At 39.8% G+C, this 26111-nt stretch overlaps 1 protein-coding gene across 3 annotated transcripts; it reads left to right on the top strand.

Moving 5' to 3' along the window:
- On the top strand, positions 1-24746 carry ugt8 (UDP glycosyltransferase 8). Of its 3 annotated transcripts, XM_047816412.1 has the most exons (7): positions 1-209; positions 7847-7945; positions 9660-10492; positions 13936-14078; positions 17657-17733; positions 20236-20455; positions 22072-24746. In XM_047816412.1, exons 3-7 carry the CDS (start codon positions 9662-9664, stop codon positions 22430-22432), a joined length of 1632 nt encoding a protein of 543 aa, XP_047672368.1. In that variant the 5' UTR covers positions 1-209; positions 7847-7945; positions 9660-9661; the 3' UTR covers positions 22433-24746. The 3 variants fall into 3 exon arrangements, with proteins under 3 accessions (XP_047672368.1, XP_027030240.1, XP_047672369.1); XM_027174439.2 differs by lacking the exon at positions 7847-7945 and having other exon boundaries at positions 3-209; XM_047816413.1 differs by lacking the exons at positions 1-209; positions 7847-7945 and adding an exon at positions 5460-5603.
- Positions 24747-26111: the final 1365 nt, after the last annotated feature.

Below are 26111 nucleotides of genomic sequence, written 5' to 3'. Positions count from 1 at the left end.
CCTCAGCACATCCAAACCCCTCCCCTGCCACCGCCGGGTTTTGCGCGCGCCACCAGTTCCACCGACTTCGACGTCCTGGAAAGTCCGTTCCTTAAGCTGTGGCCATTTTTATTTGTCGCCGGCAGTATTGGGGATTTAATTTCGCCTACCTCCTAGAGCCCGGGACGTGAATCTCCAAGCAGATCCAGCACCGTCTCACCTGCACACAGGTAAATTAGAGCGCGCGCAAGACGCAGAGAAGGGAAGGGAAGGGAAGGGGTGGGGGGTGGCGGTGGTGTGAAGTGACTGGTACCTGGTGGTGTCAAAAACTTCATACCTGCTGTTTATATAGAAAAGAAAAAAACCCCAAACAAAACCACCTTTGTGTACCAAAGTATATATATATATATATATATATATATATATATATATATATATATATATAATATATATATATACATATATATATATGTATATATACATATATATATATATATATATATGTATATATATATATATATATATATATATATATATATATATATATATATATATAATTTGTGACGTCACTATACGTACACAGGTGTGTCTAACAGGTGTGTTGGAGAACAAAAAAAGGAGTAACAGTAGTGTTTTCCATGAGTAAGAGATGAATGAGATTAACTAGACTAAAGAAACAAATAAAGGAGTGTTTGTGTCACTCAAATGGCTTTGTCACACCTTACGTATGACACACAGCTTTTCCTACAGCTACCAAACCTTACATCATTTGTCTGTAACTTGAACGTGTACCTTTATATCTTTTTTGTTTTTATAGTTATCGCTCCTTCCAGGTTAAATACGGTTTCATCAAGGATTAGTACAGCTTTATGTAATTCCTGAGAATGAGAGCTCTTTATACTTTCTGCATCAATATTTGATTGGTGGTTCGCTGTCATTTGACATTAAAGCCTATAATTGCTAAGGAACACCAATCGGGGTGGGGGTGTGGGTTCGGTGGAGAAAGTCACTCTATAATCAAGTACTTGTGTTATACCTCTATAGGTCTACAGTGTTATGATTTCACTTTCTTTATTTGTATAGCGGGACTCTGTTCATTCCTTTCGTCCTCACCTCAGTGACACCTGTGTGTGACAGTCCTATGTGCGCTTGGGTGTTTAGTATGAGCAGCAGGCCCAGGACGAACACTTTATGGACCAGCTTTATGATTACAACAGCGGATCTAAGCACAGATACAAATCCAGATGACATTCGACATCTACCGAAGCAAGGGTCAAAAACTGCTTTTACAATCTTAAATTATGTCCAAAATGAACATTTTAACAGTGTCAGCTAACCGTAAAGAGTTTTACAATTAATGGCACACATATTATTCAGTAACTGAATTCAGGAACTTTGATATGAGGAACAGTTTGTTTTTTTATTCATATGTCAGACCCACCCCTGGGACACACCGGCAGGTCCTGCAGGATTTGTATTACACCTGCTGGCTTAACACTAACTGTTGAATTAGTGCTTAGACATATACAGTATCAGTCTAGCACTGTGAATGTTTAAGTCAGTACTTCATGCCCTGATTCAGTACTTCATTTTGATGTGTGAACTCACCTTACCTGGATGCTTATGGATTTATCTTTATTTTTCTGAAGGATATATGATTAATTATATGACCACCAAACACATTTTTCTTTTAAAGTAAGTCATGCTGCTTCACCTCTCTGTGTCAAAAGAGGTGTGTGTGTTTGTGATTGTGCACGAGTGTGTGCGATGTGAAGAGCGACGAACAAAGCCTGTTTGGCAAGTTTATTGCTCCTTGAGTGCCTTTATTTTTGCTTGCGCTCTGCATGCATGCGTGTGTGTGTGTGTGTGTGTGTGTGTGTGTGTGTGCACTCTTTAGGGGCAGGGACACGTGAAGTGTTGCACGTCGTCTTGTATACAATTCCTAGAGGACATGAGTACCTTAAAATGGTGCCTTTAAACTTCATGATTTAAGTCAGAATGTCTTGAAGCTTATAAATAAAGCAGTCATTTATGGTCATTTACTTTTGTTAGCTAGCCAGCTAAATTAACAGCTAAATGTATAGTATAGTGTTATTTACGTCTGTACTTTTGAGAGTCACAAACAGCTGGAACCAAATTCCTTGTGTGTGTCAACATCAACACACTTGGCCAATAAATCTGATTCTGATTCTGACTGTTCATGCCGTGAGCCCTCAACCCTACTGTATGTTCAGGAGTCCATACCGAGTTCAGTAGTAGGGCATGTACACAAGTAAGAGTTTCTTTGTCTGTTGATTCGTTAAATTTGATCATCCATAATCAGTGTTAAAAATCATTAGTTTTATAGTAGAAACAGTGTAGAAATTCTATCAAAGCCTTGAAGTAATTTTCAGGTAGAGATTTATTTTTATTGCTGAAATCACTATGATGAATAAAATTTTTCAATGTTCCAAGCATATTTGGATTCAGTGATTTAAGAAATGATCAGGTTCAAGGCTAGAGTTATAACATAATGTATGAAAACTGAACCTGAATTGTACAGACTCACGTTAACAGATTTAAAATGGATGATTAAGGATCCAAAGATACTGTTTTTGGTCATTTTACAGTCTGTCCTTCTTTAATAAAACTATTTTAAGTACTAATATTTTGTATTATGTTGTATTAACATTTAAATCAAATCCGTTTCAGTGCAATGTTGAGGGAAACGAAAAAGAGCAAATGATGTGCAAATGGAGTTGTATTATGTGTGGAATGAAAAACCTGCAGCCAATTTGTCTCTAATCAGACCTTCTGTCTTGCCTTTTTTTTAAATTCTGTTTTAATGAAGGGTTTATAGAACTTAACAAATTCCCAGCTTGTATTTGATGGATCATCACAGGGATTTTGACATTTGGTATCTGATTCCGAAGTGACTTTCCAACGAAAACTGTAAAACTACTAAATTTAGATTTTTTTCTAGATACTGTAAGCACTGGAATGCTGATGGAAACGAAATGGAAATCATGTAGGAAAAAAAGAATAGCAAAAGCTAGTGTGTGACAGATATATAGCATTATTATATATATATATATATATATATATATATATAATATATATATATATATATATATACATACATACCTATATAATGTATGCAATATGTATACAATATACAAGATGTATACAATATGCCTTGTATTTAGTCGTCTTTATTTCACACCTGTTGGAGCTTCGTGTCTATAAACCAACTCGCTGCAGAGTTGCAAAACTTTAATGAATAGCCAATTTATGACATTATGACGAGCCTAGAACTTGTGAAGGTCATAATCTTACCTCGCTTGCTACTTGACTTTAAAATATGCTGATGTTTTAATTACCCATGGTGCTATAAGTAACTAGGCAAAAAAAGTAAGCTATTGTTAGCTAGAGAAGTACATTTAATACTAAATTACTTTAGCTACGGTAGCTAAAGGGTTAAGTTTATTCGTTCTCAATTTTTTCACTCGTGAGGTTCAATCAGGAGTGTTATGTCACAGGATTTTATTTCGTTTGTGAGTGTTCCCGATTCGGAAAAGTTCATCAGAACTTTCAGGTTCATGCTGAAACAGAATGCTGCTACCACAAACAAACAGGATGTGCAAAATTCTAATTTCCATATTGCCCCTCCCCCACCCGATTACGCACACATCATAATTTATGCAACTATTCTCACTAAATTACCCGCAACATGCCCAATTTTCCAGTTGCCTTAGATCTTCTTTATGCAAAGTAGCACAGGTTACTTAGTATCTTAGTGAATCAGGGGTCACAGTTTCTATGACAAAATGACCACATTGTTAAAAAGTTTTGTTAAAAGAGATTGTTGTGTGAATGTTAATATACCGCAACGTCAAAGTTACAGTGCAAGGTGCTAGAATTCAGAGAGAGTTTTTCTGATTGAAAATGCTGTGTAAACGTTCTCTATTATGTCTTCTCCCGAAATTGAAGTGTCTCTATGCATCTATATTGAATACAGTTTATAATCGCTGATCCGACCAATCAGAATAATGCAGTCGTACTCTGTTCAATTCCCATATCAGACTCCTTGTTCATGTTGTGAACTAAAACGACTTGCGTTTAGAGAACATCTTTGTCTGTAATGCGATTAGTTAACATTCACTAAACCAGGTATACAGCGAAGGAGTGGTAGCCTCTGCAACCCTGGGCTGTCTGGAACTGACAAAGATTCCTGCTGCAGGCCAGGAGGAGAAATCTGCTCTGTCATTATGGCAAATTTTTTAATGATGATTCCTGCTACAAGAACACCCTGCTGATTTCACCCTGCTGATCATCAACTAGGACAGTTCTCCAAAGAACGGTTGTTCTTCCTTCATTTCCCAGAAGACCTCGCATTCACACATCTTTAATATTTTCAACGACAACGACCCAGATCTGAAGAGCGATTAAGCTCGGGACAAGGCTAAAAGCTGCTAATGGAGCGGGTGTAATTGGATCCCAGGCAGGGCGTAAACTCCGTCTGGGAGGCCCGCTTTATAATGTTTTAAATAGCTGCTGAGCTAATGACACTGGAGAAAGGTATTATGTGGTGTAAAGTGTCAACGCAGAGGACTTTTATTCCCACATCACCAAACTTCTTGGTTTGCGATTAAACCCTAGGCGTAGACGTGGTCGAAGTAATGTGTTGTATTAATAATCAACATGTAACAGATTTGATCTGTCCCTAACATTGTGACATAATACCACATAACACTACAGCTCAACATGTACAGTATTAGGAGTAGACAGACGAGGGAAAGAAATAACGGGAAGGAGTCTAAATCACTGTGACTTCCCATGCCGGTGACTTCATCCTCTGATACTCGAGACAAAAGACTGCACGCTCGCTAACCTCGCATCCAGGTAACCGTAGTATCTGGGAGTGTTGCACCCATGAGTCAGCCTTTAATGTAAATCACTTATTGCCATGTGAGGAGTGTAATAAATTCAGCCCAGATTCACTGCTACTCAATTTTCACTCTTATTCAGAAAGTGACCTACTGTATGAAACAGTGTGGGATGAGAAAAAGAGCCGAATCGTAAACACCAGTCTTTAAAAAAGTGAACAGAGCAAAGTAGAGATGAAGTCATGCAAAAATTTGGCTGCACCTGACTCTCTCTCTCTCTCTCTCTCTCTCTCTCTCTCTCTCTCTCTCTCTCTCTCTCTCTCTCTCTCTCTCTCTCTTATGCACTCTCTGTATGTGGTGTGTGTATTTGCATATGGTTCTATTTCTTATGGATGAGCAATACTACTACACAATTTTATCATGTTTACATATTAGTTCCCTCAAATGAAGCGACTCCAGGCTTCCGTATGAACGCCACAGCAGCACTCGTGTCATTTGTTTAAATAAATAGATGTTCTCCTCCGGGACGGCTGCTAGGTAACTCGACTCCAGTGTCAGTAACCCAAGCCGTGATGCGTGGCGCAGGTCGCCATGGCAACAGTTAACAAGTCCGTTCTGAAAACGAAAGGGTGTAACGGCAATAGGCTCTTCTTAGCAGTGCAAGAAGAGTCCTGGCCGAAGGAGATATCGAGCCACAGAGCTGACAGACGGATTGCGCAGGCCGCACAATCAGGACATTGTTTTACCCCAACACAACAGGTGTGTAGTGAAGTTCAGTTGAATGTAAAATTAAATAGAATCAGTGTTCTGTATGAAAAGGTACGGATCCTGAGGGTTGGTGGGAGTGATATGTAATGACCTGAAATAATTCTTCATTAATATAATTTTTTGACACAAATTACAGCTTATCATTTTAAGAAAATTCCAAACTCCTCGGTGCCCAAAGAAAACCTGAAGAATTTGACCAAATTCTGAAAGGAGACACCTTCTGCCACTGTCCACCTACTCCACCTACTGCCACTGTCTGTAATTTGTATAGAGAGCATCATCTGTTCAGTATAAATGATGTATTTATATTTAGATACAAAGTTACTCTTTGACATTGAATTGGCCGGAAAATAAAAACGAATCGGTATAAAATGTAAACCCTTTAACATCGCAAGTTCAGCTGACATAATAGTTTGTGTATGTTTGGGTCTTATCTTTTGCCTAAAAACTGAAGGACCACCTTGAGCAGAAAAAGAATAATAATGATCTGATAAAACAGCTGATAGATGCATACAATAAACTGGTAACTTAATGGTTTGGTTTTATGTTCCACTGTTAGCATGCTGAGATTCTCTTCCGGCGTTTGGAAGGCGTTGGAGTCTGGATGGATTTAATTTTTTATCCAGGATAGCTAAGGAATCCAGCTAGGGATTATCCTTAATTGGTTTTACAACATGGTTTTAAGGTTATTGCATCTTATAGTTACAAAATGTTAAGATTAAGTTAGTGCTGCAAAACTGCTGTTTCAACACTTTCATTGTTAGTGCTGCCTGCGAGTAGGGGTTTGGATGAACCCGTTGTTAATACCTCCTGCTGTTTCTCAGTACAACAGGTTAAACAAAAAGTCCCTGCTGGCCCGACAACTGCTTGTGTAGCCACAAAATGAGTAGCCTTGCATGAGCTGGTGTTCTGTCTTTGAGGACATTGGATATTGAGCATTATTATGAAAAAAAAAAAAAAAGACAAACTTCATATGTCCTCAGTTTCAGTTTTAAGTCTAGTGGCTTCTAAATTTCATTTTGGGTCCAGCATCCCCTGAATTACAGTTTTTGGTCCACTGTACCTTGAATTTCAGTTTTTTGGTTCGGTGTGTTCCGAATTTCAGTTTTTGGTGCAATGACTCCAGTATTTTGGTTTTGTGGCCTAATTTGTCCAGAATTTCAGTTTGTGATTCAGTGGGTTTTAAATGTTTTCTTTTTTCTTTGCACCAGTGTGTCCCGAAAGCCAATTTTGTAGTCTGTTGTATTCTGTATTAATTTTTTTTGGTTCAGGATGTCCTGGATTTAAGTGTAATTTAGTATGTTCTCAGTTTCAGGCTTTGGTCCAAAGTCCCTTAAATAGCGTGGCCTAAAAATGTCCAGGATTTTCTGTCACATCTGTGCACGCAAACAGATACTCAAATTCAGTCAAGTGAGGTATTAAACACACAATATGCATACACGCACATTGTACAATCACACATGACTGGGAGTCATGTGATATCTGTTGTTTGGGTGTGACAGCACAGTATGTGTTTGAACTTTGTCCAAGGACTTTATTACAGAAGGTCTTGGCTTAGATCAAAATGTACATGTTGTTCTGAAGCTATGATAATGTCACCTTAACACATTTACAGCACATATTTATAAACTATTAGTTGACATTAGTTATGTTTATTGGACGTCTTAAAGCTTATATGTTAAATAGAGTGACTCACATCACTACATCTAAAAAAAAAAAAACATCCAAACAACAAGCTAATACAGAAACATTGGGCATTTTCAAATCACAATACAGTTGTGTTGGTTAGGGATGTATTAAAGAAACACTTTCAGGGTTGAATAATATGACTAATATCATATCTGTTTGCATAATCATTAACTGGTTGTCACAAAATAGTTTGTGCACCTGAACACATTTTGCATAACTTGGCAACAGAAGCTTGCACAGATCTGCCAAATAGGAAGTCAGTGTCAGTATCGATTCACCTCTGCTATTGGATTTGGTGCCACACTTATTGACTGCATTCTTTAGTAAGTCTGTTAAATCTGTTACAATATTGAGGAATTTTAATGTTGGGGAAGAACAATTAAGCAGTACAGCAAATAAGTATTTGTTTTTGTTTACTGTCTGTGTGTTTGGTTACCGTACCCTGATAACTTACACTAGAGAAGATCTGATTAAAATCGGGCATTATTATTATCGGGTACACTAGTGAAGCTGCTGAACCCTCTGCTCCCCTGCCCACTCTCCAGGACTTGTACCATACAATAACCAGAAACCAGGCAGGAAAAATCAATACTGACCCCTTCACACCCTGGACACAACCTCTTTCAGCTCCTCCCTTCTGGCAGGTACTATAAAACTCTATTTACCAAAACTGCCAGACAAAGGAACAGTTTCTTTCCCCAGACAATCACCCTGAGGCAATCCTTAAAATATTCTTGTTTGCCGTAACCCGACCGACCCTGTCAGTTTAGGACCGACTCAATTTTTATTTTTTTCGACCGACTAGCCGGTTGTAAATTTGCGTTAAGACCGACCAATTTTTTTGTTTTTACTCTTCAAACAACTAATACAAAAGCAATAAAATAATAATAATTATATTTTAGTAAGTATTGTAAATCTATAAATTGTCTAGGCCTACATACAAACGAAGGCTACGTTCTTTCTTTTAAATAAAAACCTGTGACGTCATCTATGTTTACACTATTGGTTACCGGATGTCACACTATGGCCTGTGCGTTCGCTTGGTCTTATACTCTCAGTCACTGTCAGAGTCAATGGTTCGTGCTTGGTAATGATGGCTGCGGCTGCAGTAAAGAAAATGTTTGCGGTCTCCATTCAAAGTCATACGGGTTCGGTCGCCATAATCCATCTAAATAATTCATTAAAACAGCTTGACACCGTTTTTACTTGGCACGAAGTTCTGGAAAAACTGTGCCCAGCATCAAAATAAGGTTTGCAATGATGCGCCCGAAGGCACGGGTTGAAGACCCAGTCAATGTCGTCACGATATGCTAATTTGTTTAAACTCATACCTACATAATCACCATCACCAAAAATGTACTTTTTTTTAACATTGAAACTTGAAAAAAATATATAGACCTACCTACCGACCCCCTTTTTTTTTTTTTTTACTGTTACTGCAAACCAAAATATTTTAAGGATGGCCTGATTAGCAACTCACCATAATTATATTCCCTGCTTCATATCTATAAGTACTGCATTATCAGAACTGTCAGTCATCACATCATCCATATAACACTACTGCTGCTGCTGCATATTGTACAAAAGCATAATATTGCACAATACTGCTATTTGCACTACCATACACTTCTCACACTTTATTTACATAACTGATCAGTCATATTTTCTGAATTTCTATTAAATACTCGTACTGTCTATATTGTCATGCATTGTCTGTATTGTCTTATATAGTCTGTTTTGTCTTGTCTTCTTTAGTCCCAGCCAGATGTATAGTATAGTGTTATTTATATCTGTACTTTTAAGAGTCACAAACAACTGGAACCAAATTCCTGAACACACTTGGCCAATAAACTTGAAAACTAAAATTCTGATTCTGAAATACTTTCACTGACAGCTTTGTATGTTTGAGCTGTGATCATCAGAGTGAGCACAGCTCAGTGGAATCCACAATAAGTAGATATTTATTTAGCATTTTTGGAAGGACTCTCCTGTGTCAGCACTTGGAAGGGTCTCCCATAGGGACTAATTTTGTTTTACAGTCATGTCACAACATTAAACACAATCCAAATTATGACTGTCATTTTTAACTATGGGATAAAACATTAAGTGCTTTTCTATGAAAGTAAACAACAGTGTATGTGTGCGTGTGTGTGGGGGGCGTTGGTGCTTGGGACAGTTCAGTTCAGTATCTCCAATTCACACCACCCTGTTGTACACACTGCCTTTCAAGGTGATACATTATTATGTTATTATTATTATTATACATTTTTAATATGTCCATAGAAAATTTCCGATCTTTGTGGCAGACATAACTGTTAAATTAGACATTAATCAACATTTCCTCTATCTCCCACACAGTCATGAAAACCTCCTTTGGGCTCCTGGCCACAATACTGTGGTGCATCTTACCAAGTGTCTCATGGGCTGCTAAGATAATTGTAGTCCCTCCAATAATGTTTGAGAGCCACCTGTACATCTTTAAGACACTGGCATCTGCGCTCCATGCCGAGGGTCATGAGACGGTGCTGCTGGTGTCAGAGGGGCGAGACTTGGAGCCGTCGGAGTACTATCGCCTGCAACGCTACCCAGGTATTTTCAACAGCTCCTCAGCAGCAGATGACTTCCTGCAGGCCAAGGTTCACAACATCTTCTCAGGCCGCCCAACACCGCTGGAGCTCTTTGACATCCTAGAGCACTATGCACAGAACTGTGACAGTGTGGTGGGCAGCGGGTCAGTGATGGCACAGCTGCAGCAGGAACACTTTGACCTGTTGCTTGTAGACCCTAACGAAATGTGTGGCTTCGTGTTGGCGCACATCCTGGGTGTGCCCTATGCTGTCTTCAGCACAGGCCTGTGGTATCCAGCAGAAGTGGGTGCACCAGCACCACTCTCTTATGTACCCGAGTTCAACTCCTTGCTAACAGACCACATGACACTGACACAGAGAGTGACCAATACTGTTGTGTATTTAGCATCACGCATAGGAGTGCACCTGCTTGTGCTGCCCAAGTACGACCGAATAATGTGGCGTCACGCTGTGCAGCCACCAGCCTCCATGCATGAACTGGTACAGGGCAGTCGTCTATGGATGCTTTGTACTGACTTAGCTCTAGAGTTTCCTCGGCCCACGTTACCACACGTCGTCTATGTTGGAGGAATCCTCACCAAGCCACCGAGCCCTCTGCCACAGGTAAGGGTCCCTAAATAGGGTGCTAAACAAATAAGGTGAATAAGAAGGAAATGTTTTATCCTGAGGAAACCTGGTGATTTTATATAAATGTATATAGTGCTTGATGTATTAGTTGGTTTACTTGAAAGCAATGAGTAGAATAATATATTGGCAGGGCCTTATAGGACTTGTAGCAAAACTTTAGGGATATTTGTGTTTGTGTAACCCACTCTTACCTCCACAGACTTTCCAACCACACTTGCTTAATCTCATTCTAACTCTTGAATAATCACATCTGCTTCCAGCTCTTCCACCCATCACTTGGTCAAATTTCCCAGAGAATAATGAGGTCCGATCAGAGAGGAATAAAATCAACCTGCTGGTTTTTTCTTTGCTTTATGATGTTACTTTCTGCCACCAACTCGAGAGTGAAATGTTCAACACCTGCACCGTTTTTGTTCCCTATAGAATCCCTGTTTCAGTGCATAAAACTGGATTCTGGTTCCCCAGGATTCCCCTTGTCTTAATGGTCAAGTCAAGTTTAAGTTCAGGTTATTCCGGATTATTTGGGCAGGGACCTTCTTGGTAGTCTGTATTACAAGCCAGGCCTTCTTGTTCTCTGCTGGTAAGATGGGAACATTAAATATTCATAGACTCGAGACAGTGTGTGATGATGCAGTGAGTTTGACATAGTTAAATATCATTATTTCAAATCTGATAATCTTAACCAATGTTGGTGCACCACTTGGGTCATGTGATCTCATTCATATGGCCCTGGAATGCAGGTGTCTACTTTTTCTTGACAGCCATTATTCAAAAGAAGCAATAGTCCTCAGACGTGCTGTGGATCATTCAAAAGTGTTAAAAAGGACACATAGAGGGTCACTTTAGCATAGCCTGTGTGACCTGTTGTGGCACTCCATGAGAGGTGTTAGATTATTAAGGTGTGGCAGGATAAGTGTCCTGGGGCAGCTTACATTTCCCTCATACTGGACTAGTTGCTGGATGGGTGAGGTGCTGAACGTTATCACTCCCTCATACTGGACTAGTTGCTGGATGGGTGAGGTGTTGAACGTTATCACTCCCTCATACTGGACTAGTTGCTGGATGGGTGAGGTGTTGAACGTTATCACTCCCTCATACTGGACTAGTTGCTGGATGGGTGAGGTGCTGAACGTTATCACTCCCTCATACTGGACTAGTTGCTGGATGCGTGAGGTGCTGAACGTTATCACTCCCTCATACTGGACTAGTTGCTGGATGGGTGAGGTGTTGAACGTTATCAGTCCCTCATACTGGACTAGTTGCTGGATGAAACCATTAGGGAATCTCCAGGAACAGACATTTTTTATAGTTGCGTCAGATGACTGTGAGGACTGTGTCTAGTCTTTTCTAATAATCTATGTTCTGGCTAATGTATAAAGGTTGAAATGTTTTAAGTCAAAGGACAAAAAGTTGGCTTTACAAGTTTAGTACTCTGGAGCTGCTTGGACCTCCCTTTCAGTTTCAAGAGTTGGCAAAATCCAAAATTCAAGTGTTGCAGTAATACATTTTATTTGAGAATCTGAAAGTTATATAGTAAATGCTTTGTCATTGGGGCCATGTGACATCCATGGAAGTCAGCGAGGATCGTCAGACATTGGGCTGTGGGTTGCTTAATACAGTAACTGTTTTGTAATTAGCAGAGCAAATGCAAAATGCGTCAGACCATTTCAAAGGCAAGTTCACCCCCAAAAATGTCAACAAACCAACTTACGGCCTCTAGGAAAACCATGTATGGTGCAAAAGTATTCAACCACCCTGGAAATGATCAGATCATAGCTAAACTGAGTATCAAATAATACATATGCATTTTCTTACTGTCTCATGTTCTCTTCCAGAACTTTTGTGAAGTTTCATAAACAAAATGAATTGTTGCGCAGCAAGTATTTGAAAGAAAAAGAAAAATTCCTGTTTGCTTAAGTATTCAACACATTGGGAGCTCCAGATTGAAGATATATAGATTGAGAACACAATTGAGTTCCTGTGATACATTTTCTGAAGAAAAAAAAAAGTTAAACACTTCAGTTAAACTGTCATTGAAGAGAATGTCTCATTAAAGATAAGTTTATAGACTTTCATATGGTTGGAAATTTATTGCTAAGAGAATCGAACATCCCAGAAAACATGGATACAAACTGAAGAAGTGAAAGCTGTCACACCACCCAAGCACTAGCGCGACAAGGCAGGCGTTTTCTTTCTTTTTTTTTTGACATGAATTTGTAGAAGCCATGAAAAACTGAGAGTGGAAATTTAAGGACTATAAATATTTTGATGCCTGCAAAGCAGCTTCCATGCCTGAATAGTCTCAACAGTTAACTTCTAAGTAATAACTGGTGATAATGTGGATAAATAAGACCATTTGATCTGATCCAAGGCCATTTATCGCTTTGCTATAAAAGTTATGTTGTCATATTGCCCTGCCCTATTGACTAAATATTCTGCATACAATTACATTTTCCCGACTACTATACATGCTCTTCAGCTCTGACCTCAAACACGCTCTGTGGGATCACAAAGGCTGGTGTTATACGTACAAGGATCAGCACGCAGAACGGGAGTGGGGGGTTCTTTAGCTTAGACTTGCAGTTTTGGAATACCAATCACCGAAAGGAGCTCATTGTGTGCCTTCTGGGCCAGTATGTGATGAGGGTGTTCGTGTGTGTGTGGAGACATGGGTCGTACGATTAAATGTACCCATTGTGGAACGCGTGCAGAGCACAGTGGGACCAGTGTAAGGGACGGATTGTCGGTGCCAGGCCGACTCGGGCCACTCTGGTGCAGCTGGACTCACAACTGACACAAAACCCCTACTGATTCTCAGGATATGCTAGCACTCTAACACAAGCGTCCAAACACAACCTATGAACAAATAACGTTCTGCTGATCCTTGCTAATTTCCGAACAGTGAGCTAATTTCCGAGTAAACAGTACTAGCTTTTCTGGTATTGTTTTGTGACGTTAGTAATGTACATGTATTATGCTAGAGAAACTCCAGGTTAAATCTCATTTAAAAGCACATGGTGTTAAGAAGTGATATCATCATTTTGTAAAGTGAGGAATGTCTTAAATTTTTAGAACGAAACATAAGGATTGTTCTCTTGCGTTGTTGTGGGACATGAGGAGGAGCTTGAATGCTGGCATGATTTCAAAGGAAAATAAGGTCATTAGAGCTGGCACAGAGGTCAAAGACAGCACTGCGTACAGTACCAAGACTACAGACACACTGATGACAGAAAGAAATTGTCCAACAAATGATTCGAATTTCAGTTTGTCTCTGCTTTCACCTGTATGTGACACAAACAGAATGTATAAACCCCATCTGAGCTTTTAGTACTTGGGGTACTTTTAGTACTTAGTACTTTGGGTTTTTGAAGATGTTGTGCGCTGTGTTGTGTGGTGTGTGTGTGTGTGTGTGTGTTCAGGAATTTGCTACCTGGGTGAACGAGACGGACGAGCACGGGTTTGTGGTGGTTTCGTTCGGCGCAGGAGTGAAGTACCTCTCTGATGACATCAGTTACAAGCTGGCAGGAGCACTGAGCCGTCTACCTCAAAAAGTCATCTGGAGGTAGGATTGCTTCAGTAATCCTATTATTTTGGAGAAACTTTGGCCCGATCTTCTTTACACCATTGCTTCAGATCACAGGATCTCAGTTACCCCTTTTCCACCAAAAAGAACCAGGTGCTAGTTCAGAGCTAGCACTGGTGCTGGTTCAAAGTTGGTTCCACTGGCGAACCTTCTAAGAACCGGTTTGCCTTTCCATCAGCTAGAGAGCCGTCGCAGAGCCGAGTCTGACGTCAATGTATATGGGTCACGTTTCCCAGCAACGTTAGCGCAGCGGCAAACACAAACACGACAGCAATGGCGGATTAATGGCTTTGTGAACCTACATTGGCATCTGTATAAACGGAGATTGTAATCGAGAAAGTACATAACGTTATTTTATCATTAACACAGAAAAAAGTTAGCTTTAGCATGTAGCTACCTACTTTCATGTGTGCTGATAATTGATCATATTGCAGTAAAGTAAACGTGTATTAAACATTAGTATACTTTAGGTACATTATCAAATGCACTAACAGTAGCCCTGCCCACAGCCCCTGATGCAAGCGGTTCATAAGTCTAGACCAGCAACGTTTTGGTGCTACTTAAGAACCACTTTTCATGGTTCAGAGCCGGGGCTTTGGCTGTCGAAAAAGAAAGAACTGGTTCTAAATTAGGCTCTGGCTCCGAACCAGCACTCAAACTGCCTCGGCGGAAAAGGGGCAAGTGAGGTTGTGGTCTGGACTTTGACTTGGCGATATCGACACTTTGATTTTTTTCTTCTTTAACCATTCAGATGATTTGCTGGTGTGCTTGAGATCATTGTCCTGTTGCACGACACAATTTGAACCCAGCTTAAGCTGCTGGACAGTTAGCCTTACGTTGGAGTTTCAATGACTGCAAATTAACTAAGGTGACTTAAATAATGTTAGCAGTTCCCTCGATACTGAAATCAAGTGCATTTAAAATGAAAGAGATTTGGTCTTTTTTCGCTGATAAGATGTTCTGAACTTTCCCAGCACAATCAGAGGTAATCCTCTCCTGAAACAGAAAAAGTCATAGTGTGTAAAAAGAAAACCTTTCTGATGAGCCGAAGCATATCGGTATATGTGTAAACTTGCAATCCTGCTAGCGATGCTAACCGTCTGAATTTACAGAACGTGAAAAGAAAAGAATTAGCGATTTGATCCGAGGCACTCGTTTACAGCAGGATTTGCACTTTGTTCGAGATAAACCTGGGAAGAGTCAAATATAAGCCTCGGTGCCGAAGGCGAGGACAAAGTAACCGTGTAGACCTGATGTGCTAAAGCGTATCATCTGATCTGCAGAAGCGTGTGAAAAGTGGAAGTGGTGTAAATTCTCGAGCTTGCACGGCTGCCAGCACAACCAGTCATCTTCATTAGTGTTTAAGTAATGATAACCCCAGCCGTAAAAGCCTTCTAGTTTATCCTGCAGAATGATAATTACCTGCGCTATACAATTGAAGAGCAAAGAAAGCATAATAACTGAAATCTGCTTCTGAGACGAGCAAATAATCAATTTTTAACTAATTTCCCTTCAGCTAGAGTTTCCTCACTCAAAATCACTCCGACTTTGTGGTGGTGTTCAAATGAGTTCTCCACGAGTTTACATCATAAATACCATCTTCACAACATGACTTGAACCCACAGAAATACCTAGTGGTCCACAACTGCAAGCTAGTACAAATTTCATGAGTTAAAATTTTTTTTTTTTTTTTGTGGTTGTTAAAACTGTGCGTGTTTTTTCACTTCTGTTACCACCCAAAGTTTCATCATTTTCCTCTAACAGTATTCCCACTGTATTCCTCTCATACCAAGTCAGTTTCCACTATCCGTCAACATGATCTGTTTATAGTACACACTGTGTCAGCAAATTAGAAACAGGTGCTTCAAGTTGTCACTTACATTATAACCGTTCTAAACATTTGATCCCTCACAAGTCTTTGTTATTTTTTCCGCCCCTCTCTTGAAGTTAAGCAATGCAGCTTTGCATGTGTTACAAAGTGTTACAAAGCTCCGACATATGCACCATTTATACAATTCAACACCATTTATCATGAATGTGTTCACCAGAAATCCTCGTGTAAGCTGTTACTATAGAAACGAGCGCATACTGTCGACCAACACTAGCTGACCAATCAGATTTCCTCGGCAGTAAATATCACAATGATGTTTTCTGGAAAATTGCATGATGCAACCTGTTGAACATGCAACTTGTGGAATATTTTAAACCTGTCATTGGGTAAATGTGTTGTAACCATGTAACACATATCACTAGTATTTAAAGATGAACCTCTCTCCATGCGGCGGCTCGTTCCCTCGTTACACGAAGTCTGTTTAAACTGCCAGCCACAGAGGAGACCGAGCTGACACGACTCCAGCGTGACACCGTTGCATAGCGACAATGGAAAAAAGGGATGCCGCCGTTCGTGTCCTCTGCAGTGATTTACTTCCCGACGACGCTGTTTATCGTCTTTCCTAATGAGCAGTCTGTGCTTGGACCACCTCAGGGTACAAGTCCCCGATGTCTGGACCAGAATAACCGAAGACATGCATCCAAAGGCAACTAAACCCACATTCATATTAGTTTATTGCATCTTTGTTGAGCTTTATTTTAGAAACAACAGCAGAAATGTCGGAAGAGAGAATAATTATTATAGAAGATTCCAATCCTTTGTGTGTGTTTGTGTGTGTGTGTGTGTTTGTATGACCTAACAATAATACAGTAAGTACTGTTTTAATGGCTTAATGACTATTGCTGTTCATTTAATCAGTTGTTAATTCTTTGCCATAAACGCTATATAAATGTTCAGAAAGGTTCAACTTACTGTTCAGTGCTGCTCGATTCTGATTGGTCAGGAGATCAATTTTCTATAACAGCAGCTCTGAGAGCAGTGCCAGGAATATTAATGCACTTGGGGTAAAAACATTGTTTCTATATTAACAGTGTCCACAAAAACTTTGTGGTTTCTTAGTTTGCTGCTCGTTATGCAGCGTTATGATGAACTTTTCAAAGATTAGAGACGTGTTATTGAAAAATACCAATGTCTGGATCATCTGCGTTAATCTAATCTCTGAATCACACCAACCTATTAAAAGCATGTCACGTTTTATATTCAGCACATATCCCAGCAGGCATAGTATCCCAGTGCACCCCGGGAAAGTCACGGGCACCTTAAGGAGACGTGTGAGTGTGAGGTTGATTATCACACAGTAATAAAACCATAACGACTGTTTTAAAGAGTCTCGGGTTTGAGCCAGGCGATTTGTGACATGTTCACCATATTTCAGGGGACACCTTCAACATTTGACATCACATTGTGTGAAAATGAGCCGCAGGTCACACGCTGTGGACTTTACCTCCACTTCTTTGCTTACACAGCCAAACGTTGGCTGTTATTCGCAATCTGATCGTTGTTTTACAGAAGTGCCAAGTGTGTACACTGTAAATAAAGGATACACATGCAGCTCAGCTCAGAGCTCATTGGCCCAGAGCTCTGTCCCTCATAGTTTCTACCAATGCACTGGCAACAAGATCACATGAGCCCTACAGCTGTCAATCAGTCTTCCGTTTCCGTGCAGGTTTTCTGGAGTTCCCCCGAGGAACCTGGGTAACAACACGAAGCTGGTGGAATGGATGCCACAGAATGACCTGTTGGGTGAGTACACACACACACACACACACACACACACACACACACACACACACACACACACACACACACACACACACATACAAGTACTGACTCAGCAGAAGTGCTCTCCTCTATCTTATCATCTTACTGAATGGGCATTGACGTATGTTTGAAATTTTTCTGAAGTGTGTGTCTTGTTTGTATCTTGTTGTAGGCAAAATGTTCCCACAAGGATAGCACTTCTGTTACCGTGTGTGTGTGTGTGCATGTGTGAGGGGAAACCAACTTTTTTTTCTGTTTCTTAATTTTTTTTGCTTCTTCAGATATAAGCCAATCCTCGACTGTTTGCAACCATTCCCTTGATTCATCCCATTGTCTGTCTCTCTCACTCACACACAGAGAAAATACTTTTTGAAAAGTGAAAGGCAGATCATCTGATAATTAGTTCGTTTCTGAATCACATCCTGCTTGTGTATGTCAATGGCACATTGTTAACTCAGTGCTCTCGCACACACACATGCAGGCATGCACGCATGCACATACCCACCCACACACGCACACACACAGGGACAGAGTGAGGTTTGTGACCTCGCCTAATCAGACCTTTGGGCTAATTTCCCTGCGTGGCACGAGATGTACGAGAGAGCAAGAGAGAGAGAGCAAGAGAGAGAGAGCAAGAGAGAGAGAGCAAGAGAGAGAGAACAAGAGAGAGAGAGCAAGATAGAGAGAAAGAAAGATAGAGCAAGAGAGATGGGGAGAGAGAAAGATAGAGCAAGAGAGAGAGGGGGGGGGGCATTCTACTCCACATTTATCTCATCCTTCATTTTTGTTGACACAGACAAAGGTTTGCCTGCATGCACCAATACATCACTCATTTAATCATTACTGCTTAAATATTAGCTTTGACACAACAGCCACTTAGGTACTGATATTCAGGACGCATCACTTAAACCTGTGTGTGTGTGTGTGTGTGTGTGTGTGTGTGTGTGTGTGTGTGTGTGTGTGTGTGTGTGTGTGTGTGTGTGTGCGTGGCATTATTTTAATTAATTTTATTTGTATTTCAGTAATTCATTTTAGCAAATATGTGTTAATATTAACTCCATATAAAAGAAGAGGAACAGAGAAATGAAAACCAAAGAAGATTTGAAGCAATTAGAATTTACAGATTGATAGCAATTTGTGTCAATAAATGTGTATGTGTGTGTAGGTGTGAGTGCGCCGATAGAGCCTCATAAACTCTATCGGTCAATTAAATCTGTCTTTTCACGTTTTCTCGGTGCTATGCAAATGAACTGTGGTAAAGCAGTAAAATTTTCACCTTTGGTTCCTCATCACAACTTTACTTCCTGCTGCAGTTTTTCCCATTTACTGCTTGACTCACTAAAATAACAAAGAAAAAACTGGATCTGTCATTCTATGTGTATGGAAAAGAAAGCAAAAGGAAGTAAAAGAGGCTGCAAAGCAGTGTTGCTAGCAGAGTTAGCTTGCTTTGCTAGTCTGCTAGTAACAGAACAGACATAACATGTCTGAAGCAATAAACCACCCAGAGCATCCAAGTAAAGTGGCCTCTGTCTGCTCCCAGTCCAAGTCTAACACGATTCGATTCCTGAATTGACTCATGGACAGGACATGAACCCAACGTGCCGTGTATTTTGGGTAGCGATCCGCTACCACGAAACTGAGCACTGTGTGTTCTGAAGTTAAGGAACTGATGAGCACTCAGTGGTTTTACAAATTCAACTCTGTTTGTAACCAGTGAATGAAATTTATAAAAAATATTTACAAAAAAGTAATTAATTAATAAATCCTATTCAATCCTAATTAAAAAAATACATTCTTTGCTTTTGAATTCAGTTCATCCTTCAAATGAGTCCGTTCAGAATGCAATCAATTTTGCTCTGATTCAAGGATTTTCCAACAGGAACAAACCAAAGCACCTCACAGAGTGAGCAGAATGACAGGGAGGGGCTGAATTTGTTTATATTTTGAGTTTCAAAGCAGCTCAGTTTGACCAAAATCTCTAAATAAACATTGAAATACTATACTAGAACATACAACTAAAATAATCAGCTATTGTACTCATTCGATTAACCCACTTTCTGAGCTTTATGAGCTTTATAGGCACAGTAGTGAAAAGGATGTTTGGTCGAATCGCATCGCCATTACGTCCTTATGGGTGTGGCTACTTCCAGCATGACCCCGCCCCTATGGACATGACCCAGGGGCTCACTACACAGTAGTGTAGTATGATGAGGCTGAAAAGAATGATCCCATGGATGAAGGGTGTTTACTCATTGAGTGTATATTCTGGCAGCTTTTAGCAGCTAGATGTTTGTGTTTCCTTGAATTCTTCCCGCACCTGTGTACGTTTTTGTTGAATGTTGCTGCACCCAAGCTGAATGACAGAGCTGATTTACAAGTCAAATGCCGGCCTACTGTGCACTTTCAGAAAAACACAGGAGTCACTGACATAGAGCAAATACAAGAATTTGATCGAAATAAAATGTTCCTGTCTCCATTTCATAGGACACAAAAACACAAGGGCGTTCTTGAGCCACGGTGGCCTGAACAGCATTTATGAAGCCATGTACCACGGTGTGCCGGTTGTCGGTGTGCCACTCTTCGGCGATCACTATGACACCATGACGCGAGTGCAAGCCAAAGGAATGGGCATCATGCTGGAGTGGAAAAAAATGAGCGAGGAGGATCTTTATATGGCCATGCTCAGCATCATCACAGACAGCAGGTAACACACACACCCACACAAATCTGTCACTCTTCACGTTGATGTTCCTGTTGATGACTTCACTTTTTAAACACTTAACAGCTAGGACACCTATGTAATGACTTTCTCTAAGAGCTCCACACTCCACACACTGGAAACGGAAAACGGCTTCGGCTGAACACACGATGCTTCTCGTCCCGAACCAGCGAAAAAAATCTGTGGTCATTTTTGTAAAATTTTGTAAAATATAAATTTTACGTTTGTTTTAGTTTTTTTTTCACAAAAGGTATATATACAATACCTTTTATTTCATTAAAATGATCAATGAACTAGAAGCCATTTACATTTAATGTTGTGGAAGTTATAAAAAATAAACTAGTAACTATTGCAGGGGTTCCGATACGTTTTGGTCAAATGACCATAAATGGGCATTTTGAATTTTCTGTAAGTTTTTTTTTTAATTCCAGATTTGCAATACAGGACTTCTGACCATTTATTGTCAGTTGGATATGTAAGTGTAACGTAAAAGACATAAAAGACTGCGTATTATTCCTCACGGACTGTTGGAAAGTGTGTTATTCCAGTAAAAATATAGTCACATAGTCTTAGTTTTTTCTGACCAAACAGAAGGTTACAGAACAGTGCTGTGGTCTGAATATAGATGTTATTATAACATAAAAAGCTACGATCATAGTCGAGCATAAGGAGAGATAAGTTAGAAGGACAAATGATAAATGAGACCAGGGAGAGCAGTGTCCTCATTCTGATGCACACTAAGTTAATATTTAATGCAAGTCCAATCCGGGTGACTCAAGTTTAAAGGCTTGTGTTGAGAGGAAGCTGGTCCTTGGTGACCGAATGTTTGAACAAGCATGACGTTTATGTGAACGGTTCAAAAATGGCTATAAATGATCTAACCAGGTTTTCAAGTCTATATATGTTTAAGGACAACAAGAGGCTTTGTTTAAAGGATAAAAGGATCAGATGATCTCAAGACGAAAAACTTTACAGAAAATCTTGGATTATTTACTTATTGTCTAATCAAGAAAATACCTTGTGCATGTGCATTCCTTTTTTAAATAGAAATAAAACAATAATCAAAATAGGAAGGAAGGAAAATTCTTGAATGGTAATTTAGAAATGCAAATTTTAGGTTTAGGTAATTTTAGGTAAGATCATTTAACTAATTTATTTATTAAATAAAGTTTTTGCATAAGCCCCGCCCACTTTGTCCAATTTAACAATTTAATTTGTCATATATCTTGGTTAAGCCCCGCCCACTTGGCCATACATTTCTTTAAACATTTCTATTCTCTTGCTGTTTAAGGAGCATGTTTTATCTTATTGCTGTATCTCCAGCAAACATCATATTAGTCAATAAAAACCTGTCGCGCCTGTTTATCACGCGGGATGACGTCACGGGGTCGGACATGCTTAAATCTGATGGTTTGGTGCCGCCTTGTGGTCAGAGGGAGCAAGTGCATTTTGTCCTGGGGGTTGTTTTATTTTGTCTCAGGCGGTTAAATAAAGAAGTGTTAGGGTTAGAGTCTCAGTGTTTTGTTTTGACTCAATCATCCCTCTTGACTCACGACTCTTCCTTCCTTCCTTTTTCTGTTTCTTGTTCACTCACTTCTCAGGTATAGAGAAAAAGCCCTGAAGTTGTCCGAGATCCACAAAGATCAGCCTGGCCATCCAGTGACACGTGCCGTTTACTGGATCAACTACATCCTGCGGCACCACGGCGCCGAGCACCTGCGCTCGGCCGTCTACGGCGTCCCCGTCTACCAGTACTTTCTGCTGGACGTCGCCGCCGCCCTGGTAGCTGGCTTGTTTCTCATCTGCTACTTCGTGTACTGGATAGTTCGACTGGCCCGCTCGTGTTTGAGGAGACGCATGGCCGTGGTGGAAAAGGCCAACGGACACTGTCACAATGGCATCGCAAATGGCAAGCACAAACGCAATGGCCACACCAAGAGCCTCGACAAGAAGCTCAAATAACACCTACGCAAAAATAAATCAAAAATTAATAGACGCTGAAGCTATACTAAAGAGGAAAAACTAACGAAATGCCACGATCGACAGGAGGTAAATACACAGCTAAACAAAACAAGAGGAAGGCGTGAGCTGATAGCCAAATGGAACGTGAGTGAGGAAAAAAAAAAGATATTTGGAATGCGCTTTTCCGTTGATCAGAGTCTGATTTCTTCACTCGTCCGTTTGGATCCAGCGAACGTCGTTGTGTGATTCGGAATCTCGAATCTATCCTTGCAGAAGAAAAAGTGACAGTTTTAATGTTACAAATAGATTTTATTAACTATCCCTCCTGACGATGTCTTAAGTTTCAGGTGTCTGTATAGAATATCTGTATTTTTAATTTTTTTTCAACTAATTGTTTTGGAAATATTTTTGTGCTATCCCTTATCAATCTCGAAGGTGCTCACCTCCTATAAATATAATTGTTGGTTGTTGAGAATGAGAGAGATTAGGCCTTAAACAAAAACTACAACCCTTAATGACTGATATCCAATTCTAAATTGGTCTAAAGATTATCTCCAATGGTGCAAAAGATTATGTTTCTAACTTAATACCTCACCACGAAGGACTGTTTTCACTTACAGTAAATGCCTCCAATGTTACCCACAATGCCGATAGTGATGATGGTGATGATAGTGATGCGGTGACGATTTAGCTATTATTTTATCCCTGCCTAAAGAGAGCATTGTAGCGGCACTTTAGTCCTTTGGTCTGTGCAGCTTTCACCTCGTCATCCCGGGCCACGAGAGCACATCGAATACACTGCACCAGCTGACAAATCAGCACCAGGCTCGCTAAACACGAATATTACAACATGTGTGAATTTTTTTGGAAAATTTTCCTAACACTAATAACACAGTGCGATTTAGTAAAACTGTGCATAAGTGCTGCTGCTACCAGGTAATCCTAGTTCGCCATAGAGCAAGCCCACCTGCCATTGTTATTTTTTTTTTCTATTAGGATATTTAAATCTTAATTTAAACGAAACCCTTTAAAGTGTAGATGTGGTTGTTTCAAGCGTGTAGACATGTTTTCAAACGATAGGCAATAGTCATAGATTGCTAGATTTTACACAAATTTTCCCAATATACTTTTTGTCTCTTAAACAGAAAAACACACGATTTAATCTTCCACTTTATTCTTTTTCTTGTCCTTACACTCCTTTTCATTTTGCCTTCAGGCACTTAACTCTGTGTTTTTGTGAAACAGGTTTGATTGTTAATGTGTAGAATAAACGTAGAGCTGATGTACGTCCAGAGGGGGCGTGTCCTCTGAGGCCTTATATTGTAAATCTTTGGTACTGTAGTTAAAATCTCATGATACACCATGCCTCTTTGGAACCGGCCTTTTTAAAAAAAATTTTTTAATTGAGCTGTGATTGTTTTATCGTACCACTGCTGCTTGAAGGGTTCCAATCATTTCACACAAATCAGAACGATTTGTACTTTTTCTATTGATCGCTCATGCAACACAACACAATTCGAAATTATTTCCAGCTATGTGGCATAATTTAGAAAGAAAAAGAGAGAGGAAGGAAATGACTCTTAAATCCTTTGATTTGTATGACTAAACATTCAAGTAAAGTGTAACCACCTTGTTTCCCCCTTTGTCTTTGGAATGAGTTGTCAGAACTTTGCAGTGAAACACACACTGACTGACATCTCAGTCCAGTGAGCATGTCAGATAACATTAAACACAACAATAAAAGCGTGTAAATAATTCAGACGTTTCAGCCATTTTCTCTGTGAGCTTTAGCCATTTTTACCAGCCAAGCACTGTTTATATAATTTATGTCCATACTTGAATATTGTACTGTACATGGCTGCAAATTGGCTGGAAAGGCACATAGGCTATGACTGGAGAAATGACTACACCCTGATAACTCTTTTATCCATTTAGCCCTCACTTTCTGCTCACTTTTTTTGGTCACAATTACAGTATTAATAGATGCCTAATAGCTGAAGGAATAACTTTAGTTGCTTAATTTAGTGCACGACGAGTGTGCCTGAGCAACTATATAAAGTGTGTGTGTATGTGCGCCATCTTTATACAGCTCATTTAAAACATGCAACAAGAAAACTTTCCTTATTATTTCTTAACCACTTTCTGTCCCTTTAGTGTCAGGTTCCACTGAGTTTATACCTGCTTACACCTTTTTTTTATTAAGTAATGATTTAAATATTTTAAGTGTCTATCGTGTGTCAGTTGTAATGTAAATATAGTATGTAAACAAAATTACTAATGTTAAATAAACATTAAATATTTTGTTTGCCTTAAACGTGTCTTCTGAGAGCTTTTTGTTTTCCGCAGATGACTCACTGACGACCATTTTTATTGGGGAATGTATTTATTTCTAGGAAGTTAACTTCAGGTTTTAAATAACAATGCAATTTATTGGAACAGTACTGAGAAACCATTGCATTCAAGTCAAGTACTGTCTTTAACCGTTAACGACACGCATTACTGTGGCTAAGTAGTGTATTATCTATATGGATGATTCTGAAGTGAGAAGTTTTTAAACCCACCCTCCATCTCTGACAGTGTTTTTGGTACCTGCACATACTGTACTGTCTGGAACCTTGTTGGAGTGAGGCATGCCAGTTCTACCATTATAATAAAGCTGTTGTTCTGCTGCACAGTTTCTGATTCACAGATCTTTTCTATAGCCTTTAGACTGGTCTGACTGCTAACACGTGAGACCTTTCTGAGCTGGGACAAAAGCTGCTATTGGAAAAGCTCCGATAATTAATGAGACTATATATTCAAAGTTTAGCCTGTAGATTAGCACTCGCTCTTGGCAGATGGGTGGATGTTACTCAAGAATCTCTTTTGGCACCTGTGGCTAATAGACTGAAGTGCCAGACAGAGCCACTGGTAGTGTCTGAGATTTGAATTAGAGGCCCTATCATACAGATATTTAATTCTGCCTTTCAGACTTACACTAGCACCTAGAACTTTCAAAAAGTCTGCTGTGGTGTCAATAGTTTCACACTTCTTGGACTGAGGCAGAAAGTGCACACGGTCTGTACTGTCACATATTCAGACACTGGAATTTTCTGTGAATACCAATAAGAGTTTCCTGACCCCAACTCCGAATCTGTCATTCATGAGTTTAGAAATTCAGAACCTCTCATCTCTGAGTTCCACTCACCAGTCCGGCATATCTTTCAGGTCATAGTGTGTAAGCTTTTCAGAAACTGTACAGGATCATTTTACCCAGTACAAAGAAAACTCCATATCCTCATTCTTATTGCAGACTTCCTCTGCAAGGTTGGTCATTTTGTAAGGAGCAGAAAAGGATATGGGGGCTGACATCAGTCTCTTTGCATCTAAAGAGCTCCTTTTTCTCTTTGATGGCTCACATAGCGGCTCTTTGGGTGGATGCACTGGTAAGCAGGTGATCAAGACGCTTTTTGTATGCATTTCTTCCAGTGGAGCAGATCTTTACCATATCATAGAGGGTTCCTCCTGTGTATAGCACCTGTTGGTTATATCAGTGGACAGTTATGTTAAATAATTAATCTCATAACAAGGAGTACTAACACAGGGACCACCTATCTCAGGCATGAAACTAGGTGGTACAGTGAGGGTGGCTGTGGTCTAACAGTTTGCCACTATTCAAAATACAAGGGCATCCTCTATT

Source organism: Tachysurus fulvidraco, chromosome 7, assembly GCF_022655615.1.
Source record: "Tachysurus fulvidraco isolate hzauxx_2018 chromosome 7, HZAU_PFXX_2.0, whole genome shotgun sequence".
Lineage (NCBI taxonomy): Eukaryota > Metazoa > Chordata > Actinopteri > Siluriformes > Bagridae > Tachysurus > Tachysurus fulvidraco.
Note: the sequence above shows the minus strand (reverse complement) of the source record. Positions and strands in the feature narration are given on the sequence as shown.

Coding starts and splice junctions, on each gene's coding strand:
- ugt8 (XM_047816412.1), top strand. CDS start 9,662: ATGAAAACCTCCTTTGGGCTCCTGGCCACAATACTGTGGTGCATCTTA. Junction 17,734..20,235: donor GCCACAGAATGACCTGTTGG/GTGAGTACACAC, acceptor TCCATTTCATAG/GACACAAAAACACAAGGGCG. Junction 20,456..22,071: donor AGCATCATCACAGACAGCAG/GTAACACACACA, acceptor CTCACTTCTCAG/GTATAGAGAAAAAGCCCTGA.